Here is an 8,564-nt window from a genome sequence, read left to right on the forward strand (position 1 = left end):
TATATATATATATATATATATATATATATATATATATATATATAGGGTCAAGATCAAATCTTAACCAAAGTTTTTGTGTTAACTTTGCAAACCATGTCAACCAATCACAATTCATTCTTCTATTAGGTTTCTATCATGTTCACAAAATCATTAATGGGGAGTTACAAAATCATAAAATCCCTAAAAATATGCATTTATAATATTGATATTTTTTTTAATCTTGATATTTCATTTTTATTGTTTTATGAGTTTTTGATTCGTGGAGGAAACACGATAGTAAAATCTTTGGTATCGTTCAAGCTATTATGGATAAACGCATTGGAAAAGAAATTGAGAACACTGAGAAGATTAAAATGGTTTATGGTGACAATCGGAGTTCGAGTTCGGGAAGTGAAGAAATTAACCAAAGCGAATATCTTGGTAATGGATTAATATTTTATTAGACTCGTTTTAATCGCAATTATGTTCATTTTGATGTGTTGTGTTTTTGTAGTTCATATTGCATTGATAATTTTTTTTCTTTAATTATTAATACGTACCTAATTCACATGTTCAAATGGAAGTACATACATGACCCATTTTCATATTGTCATATTACCGACTTTTATGAATCATGAACCATTGTGTTCATGTTACTTCTAACATATGAACACAAGTGTTATTTTTTAAGCTTGATATCAAATCTTTATATTTGTGTTAGTGTTTGCACCCGGTGTTCATAGCGTCGAGGTTATGTGTTCATGTATTTTATATGATATGAACAAGGGGTGAACACGATATGAACAAGGGGTGAACAACCACATAAGACTAGAAACATATATGAACAAGGGGTGAACTTTAAGGGTGCGTTTGGTACGCAGACAGGACATGATAGAACATAACAGGACATGACAGGACATGATAGAATAGGATAGCTGTTCAGCGTTTGGTAAAACATGACAGGACTGGACATAACTAGTTAAAATGACCAATTTAACCCCAGTGAGCTGTTTAGTGTTTTTTTAACTAAATAATCAATATAAATGTTAACAAATACGGTGTGCAAAGTATAACTTATATCAAACCACTACTACTTGCAAAAATACATTTGCAAAAATACATGATTTCATAATCAACTAATGATATATGAAAAATGTAAATATAATATAAGCATCAAGAATCCATTAACGAAGTAAATCTATATGCATTCCATACTAAGAATAAAAAACTACTAACAACAAGCCCACAATCAATTAAAATGAATTAAATATCAAGTAGTAAATAAAATATAAGCATCAAGAAAACAATTTGACTAGTGATCCCATATAGTATCATCACATTCACAAAACTTGGATTCCAGAAAACAAAAGAATTCACTTATCACCTGTACAATCACTCCTGTAAGATCAAAATCGAATATTTACTACTCTGATCAAGGGAAAACATACAAAACTCATCGAAAACAACAAATTGCATGCGTGAACCTTACGCAATACGTTTGGCGATGATAAAATCAAGAAAACAATTTATGTAATTTATTAAATTATAATAGAATAATTATTTTTTATAACAAAATATATCATTTGAAGTTTTCGTCAAAACAATTAAAATGACACCAAATAAAAAGTTTATGTGGTTTTCTATTTTTATTTTTATCTATTTTCTACATTATTTTTTATTAATGTATAATAAATTACATAAATTAATAAAAATATAGAAACCGCATAAAAATAATATTTTGAGGACAGTAAAATGAAAGTTTAAGAAACATAAAATACAATAAAAAAATTTAAAGAATGAATAAAATGTTAAAGAGAGACCTATTTGATGGTTTAGAAGAGAATTAAGTTTTATTTTGAGCTTATATTGGGTAAAATATAAGTCTGTTCCACCATGTTCCATGGGGTAGGGGTGGAATAGACCTGCTCCACTATGTTCCTGTCTATTCCACATAAAATTCATGTCAAACATGGGACAAGGATCCCTGTCATGTTCTGTCATGTCCATGTCCAGTGTACCAACCACACCCTAAACGATGTGGATGCAATACATGTATAAAACTCCAATTGACAAATGATCGTTCCTGAATGAGTTCATAATGAATGAACTAATGTTCGCAAGCTGTTCATATTGTGTTCATACATGTTTTTTATATATTTTCTTTCGTATATCAATTATTCTTATTGTGTTCATAAATGCTATGCAGTCCAAGTTCATATATATGTCCATTTTCGTATTTGACACAATGATTCATTATATATATATATATATATATATATATATATAGTTGTGTTTGTATGTTTATTACTTTAACAAAAATAAATTAAAAAAATCATAAGATTTTTTGATTTTGTAACTCCTAATACCTTTTCAACTTTGTTCACTTATCTTTATGAAATTTTAAATTTAAATAAATAAGTTTTTATCATGATTAATCACAACCGTTTATTGAAATATTGGATGACCAAGATCAGTTAACAAAGTTAACACAAAAACTTTGGTTATCATTTGGTTATCATATATATATATATATATATATATATAATAAAAATACAATTAGTATAAATGAAAATTATATATAAAACATGGGATCATATGAGACCAAGGGTTTTTCGTGAGACCCGTAAAACCAATTCTCAACTCTTATTAGATCTACAATCTAACAATCTGAACATTCATAAACGCTACGAGACTTCTCAATAATCACAAAATTGTCATCGTACAACTTTAGACCATTGGATCATTAGCTTATAAAGCTGATCAATGAACATAAATTAGTCTTGCAGGTTTCATAAATTTTTTTTGGCCTTACATGAATCTAACCCTTATATATAATATGTTTTATATATAAAACAATAATAATAAAAATAAAGTAATATCTTATCGTTGATTTTGACGTTTGATGAAAATCAAAGTAACTCCAAATTTCAAAGTCCACACCCACTGTCGGGTCGGGTGCCATCATCACTCCCCAATCCAAGACTTTACCGCTCAAGAGAATTACTGATCCACGACTTCCCACTCACAAGAAACATAATTATTACAGTTTTAATAATTTGCGTAAGCGCTTAGGTGTTGCAGCTTGTCCTCACATCCTTTTTTATTTGATTTTGATTTTGATTTTGGCCTCCTTCCTTCGTCCTATCCTATATGTTCTACCATTTCAGTTCCCTTCTTTAATCCTATCCCTCTACCTTCAACACCCACCACAACAATGGCCACCATAGTTCTCTATCCATCCCCAGGTATGGGCCACCTCGTATCAATGGTGGAGCTCGGAAAACTCATCCTCAANGAAAACAACAAATTGCATGCGTGAACCTTACGCAATACGTTTGGCGATGATAAAATCAAGAAAACAATTTATGTAATTTATTAAATTATAATAGAATAATTATTTTTTATAACAAAATATATCATTTGAAGTTTTCGTCAAAACAATTAAAATGACACCAAATAAAAAGTTTATGTGGTTTTCTATTTTTATTTTTATCTATTTTCTACATTATTTTTTATTAATGTATAATAAATTACATAAATTAATAAAAATATAGAAACCGCATAAAAATAATATTTTGAGGACAGTAAAATGAAAGTTTAAGAAACATAAAATACAATAAAAAAATTTAAAGAATGAATAAAATGTTAAAGAGAGACCTATTTGATGGTTTAGAAGAGAATTAAGTTTTATTTTGAGCTTATATTGGGTAAAATATAAGTCTGTTCCACCATGTTCCATGGGGTAGGGGTGGAATAGACCTGCTCCACTATGTTCCTGTCTATTCCACATAAAATTCATGTCAAACATGGGACAAGGATCCCTGTCATGTTCTGTCATGTCCATGTCCAGTGTACCAACCACACCCTAAACGATGTGGATGCAATACATGTATAAAACTCCAATTGACAAATGATCGTTCCTGAATGAGTTCATAATGAATGAACTAATGTTCGCAAGCTGTTCATATTGTGTTCATACATGTTTTTTATATATTTTCTTTCGTATATCAATTATTCTTATTGTGTTCATAAATGCTATGCAGTCCAAGTTCATATATATGTCCATTTTCGTATTTGACACAATGATTCATTATATATATATATATATATATATATATATATAGTTGTGTTTGTATGTTTATTACTTTAACAAAAATAAATTAAAAAAATCATAAGATTTTTTGATTTTGTAACTCCTAATACCTTTTCAACTTTGTTCACTTATCTTTATGAAATTTTAAATTTAAATAAATAAGTTTTTATCATGATTAATCACAACCGTTTATTGAAATATTGGATGACCAAGATCAGTTAACAAAGTTAACACAAAAACTTTGGTTATCATTTGGTTATCATATATATATATATATATATATATATAATAAAAATACAATTAGTATAAATGAAAATTATATATAAAACATGGGATCATATGAGACCAAGGGTTTTTCGTGAGACCCGTAAAACCAATTCTCAACTCTTATTAGATCTACAATCTAACAATCTGAACATTCATAAACGCTACGAGACTTCTCAATAATCACAAAATTGTCATCGTACAACTTTAGACCATTGGATCATTAGCTTATAAAGCTGATCAATGAACATAAATTAGTCTTGCAGGTTTCATAAATTTTTTTTGGCCTTACATGAATCTAACCCTTATATATAATATGTTTTATATATAAAACAATAATAATAAAAATAAAGTAATATCTTATCGTTGATTTTGACGTTTGATGAAAATCAAAGTAACTCCAAATTTCAAAGTCCACACCCACTGTCGGGTCGGGTGCCATCATCACTCCCCAATCCAAGACTTTACCGCTCAAGAGAATTACTGATCCACGACTTCCCACTCACAAGAAACATAATTATTACAGTTTTAATAATTTGCGTAAGCGCTTAGGTGTTGCAGCTTGTCCTCACATCCTTTTTTATTTGATTTTGATTTTGATTTTGGCCTCCTTCCTTCGTCCTATCCTATATGTTCTACCATTTCAGTTCCCTTCTTTAATCCTATCCCTCTACCTTCAACACCCACCACAACAATGGCCACCATAGTTCTCTATCCATCCCCAGGTATGGGCCACCTCGTATCAATGGTGGAGCTCGGAAAACTCATCCTCAACCACCATCCTTCCTTCTCTGTCGTCCTCCTCACCCTCATCCCTTCCTTCAACCCCGCCTCCACCGCCTCCTATGTCCGCCACATCTCTCACACCTTCCCTGCCATCACCTTCCACCACCTTCCCGATATCCCACTCGATACCGACCTTTACCCCACCATGGGAGCCGCTATGTTCGAGCTTTTCCGACGTAGCGCCACCAACATCGAACACGCCCTCCAATCAATCTCTCTCTCCTCTCATATTACCGTCTTCATCATCGACCTTTTTTGCACGCCTGCCATGACTGCCGCAGCTAACTTAAACATCCCTGTTTACTACTTCTTCACTTCCGGTGCATGTTGCCTCGCCCAATTCCTCTACTTTCCGACGATGCACAGAACCACCACCGCAAGTTTTAGAGATATGAACACGCTCATCCATTCACCGGGTTTGCCACCTATACCGTCGTCGGAGCTGCCAAGCCCACTTCTTGATAGAACCTCTGCCGTTTATTCGGACTTGCTTGTATTCTGTGAGCAATTGCCCAAATCAGCTGGGATCATCGTAAACACATTTGATTCGCTGGAACCAAAAGCGATCAAAGCAATTACCGATGGTTTATGTGTCCCAGATCAACCTACGCCACCGATTTATACCATCGGACCATTAATAGCTGCCGGTGGGGATGGTTCGCACGAGTGCTTGAACTGGCTCGATTTGCAACCGAGTCAAAGCGTTGTTTATTTATGTTTTGGGAGTTTGGGTTTGTTTTCAAGCCATCAGTTGAAAGAGATTGCCACTGGTCTGGAGAAGAGTGGGCAGAGGTTTCTATGGGTGGTAAGAACTCCACCGTCCAATAACAAAATGGACCGGTTTCAGCCACCACCGGAGCCAGACTTGGATTTGCTGTTGCCGGAAGGTTTCTTGGATCGTACAAGAGATAGAGGGCTGGTGGTGAAGACATGGGCGCCACAGGTGGCGGTGCTCAACAAAGACTCGGTGGGTGGGTTTGTGACTCACTGCGGGTGGAACTCTGTGTTAGAAGCAGTAATTGCCGGCGTTCCGATGGTGGCTTGGCCGCTTTATGCAGAACAAAGATTCAACAAAGTGGTGATGGTGGAGGACATGAAGGTGGCTCTGCCGATGGAGGAGTTAGACGGCGGGATGGTGGCGGCGATGGAGGTAGAGAAGAGGGTTAGACAGGTGATCGAAGATAAAAGTCTTAGGGATGCGGCAAAGGCAAGGAAAGAGGAGGCTGCAATGGCAATGAGTGATGGTGGATCTTCTGGTGTGGCATTGACCAAGTTTCTTGCATCATGTGGTCAAATCTAACTTATCGTGGTCAACTCATGTAAAAGACTTCCGGGCTATTCGACATGTATGGCTTATTCGTTAAACTATGTAAACAAAATTCAAACATAAAAAAAAGTCTGGGTTTCATTATAGTTACATTTTTTCTCTTTCTTGACTGTCACGTTACGAAAATTTAAATGGTTGATAAAAAAAGTCATCTTCAAGTCATTAATTTCAATAAAGAAAGGAATAAAAAAGAAATCATAGATCAGAAATTCCGTTCAATAAAAGTTTGTTGTAGTAAAAGTTTTACGGGTTCGATGTATCTTTTGAGATTACATTAATAAAGTAAGTTGATAGGGTTGGCTTATATGATTTTTGTAAGGTGTTGGTTCCAATCACATTTATATTAATTTTTATTTTTTAATTTTAGGTTTTTTTTTTTTGAAATTTTTAATGAATAAAAGACTTGAAGAGGGATTCTCACATCAAAAAAAGTAAGAACTAACAACTAAGTGATGACAATTTTGTAAAAAAAATTAATAGCTTTATGTATATAGAGAGAGAAGCGATCAAATGTAAACAATTCAATTTGTATAAATCGTGCAAATCATCTTTATCTGTCGATTTCATCGTTTATTCTTATTAAAAAATTTCATTAAATTGTTTCATATAATATTTTTTTTGATAAAATTGTTTCATATATGGTTATGAAATTGTTTCATATAATACTTAATGAAATTTTAATAAAACTGTTTCATGTATTGCTCTAAAATTAAAATAATGAAGATGATAATATTCATGAATAAGACCCCGTACAATAAAAATAATTAATCAACCTCTTATAATTACAAAAAATAAACAAAATGAAAAATTATAATTGGTTGAATGAGGTTTGTACGGTTTGTACAAATAATATGGTTTGCAAAGTAAACATTATATATATATATATATATAGGGAAATTTATAAAAATAACCGGTTTACACAACTCTTTGCCACAAAATAACCACATTTTAGAGGTTTTACCGGAATGACCACACCGGGGGCGATCCGTACACTACGGGGGCGATACCCCATTAAGTCTTAAAAAAATTCCTCAAAAATCGAGATTACTGTTCATCCCTCGTTGACCATGTTTCACCTCGCCCCGGGGCGATCCGTACTGTACCCGGGGTGATCCGGGTAAAAGAAAAAAATATTTGATTTTTTTTCTAATATCAATTTCATTATAAATACCAACCTCCTACTTCATAATTTAAACCCGTATGCATATTTACGTACGTATTTATACGTAAATATGCGTACGGTTGAAAACCCGTACGCATATTTACGTAAGTATCTATACGTATATATGCGTACGCTTGAAAACCCGTACACATATTTACGTAACTATTTATACGTATATATATATATATGCATAACGTAAAAAAAACGATATAAATTGCGGTAACATATATAGAGATGCATAACGTAAAAAAAACGATATAAATTGCGGTAACGTATATATATAGATGCATTACGTAAAAAAAACGATATAAATTGCGGTAACGTATATATATAGAGATGCATAACGTAAAAAAGCGATATAAATTGCGGTAACGTGTATATATATATATATATATAGACGCATTACGTAAAAAAAAAAACGATATACATATATGTAGATAAATACATATACATATAAAGATAGATAGAGTATTTACCGGTGTTTCCATAATAGCGGCGGACGGTGGTGGATGGCGGCAGTAGACCGTGGTTGGTGGCGGAGGAGGGTGGTGGACGGCGGCTCTTGACGGTGGTCGTTGGCGGCGGAGGGTGGTTGTTGGCGTCGGAAGGTGGTGAGGGGCGGCGGATGACGTTGGCCGATGGCGGCGGATGGTGGCCGACAGCGGCGGATAATGGCCGACAGCGGCAGATCACAGTGGTCGGTGGCGGCGGAAGGTCGCCGATGTTGTTATACGGTAGTCTATGACGGTATGTCGAAGAATGACTTCGATATTGGTCGGGATGGTCGGTGGGATGGTCAAAGCTCGGTTTTTTGCTTGGTTTTTCCAGAGAAAATGGGCGGTACGATGGTCGGTGGTGGGGATGAATGGTCCCCCTGTTGATCCTCTCTCTCAGTGATTTGATGATAATCCCTTTTTCCTTTCGATGTATTTCTGTATCTGTAATTTCAGTTC

General features: G+C 33.9%; 1 protein-coding gene across 1 annotated transcript; it reads left to right on the forward strand.

Annotated features, from left to right (window-relative positions):
- The first annotated feature begins 5,001 nt into the window (after positions 1-5,001).
- On the forward strand, positions 5,002-6,604 carry LOC112509527 (UDP-glycosyltransferase 88A1-like). The gene has a single exon (XM_025114525.1). The coding sequence runs from the start codon at positions 5,031-5,033 to the stop codon at positions 6,420-6,422; it is 1,392 nt and encodes a 463-aa protein (XP_024970293.1). The 5' UTR covers positions 5,002-5,030; the 3' UTR covers positions 6,423-6,604.
- Positions 6,605-8,564: the final 1,960 nt, after the last annotated feature.

This window comes from Cynara cardunculus (genome assembly GCF_001531365.2).
Source record: "Cynara cardunculus var. scolymus isolate 2C chromosome LG 3, CcrdV1, whole genome shotgun sequence".
NCBI lineage: Eukaryota > Viridiplantae > Streptophyta > Magnoliopsida > Asterales > Asteraceae > Cynara > Cynara cardunculus.

Bases quoted from the DNA above. Each gene is read 5' to 3' on its own strand.
- LOC112509527 (XM_025114525.1), top strand. From the start codon at position 5,031: ATGGCCACCATAGTTCTCTATCCATCCCCAGGTATGGGCCACCTCGTA.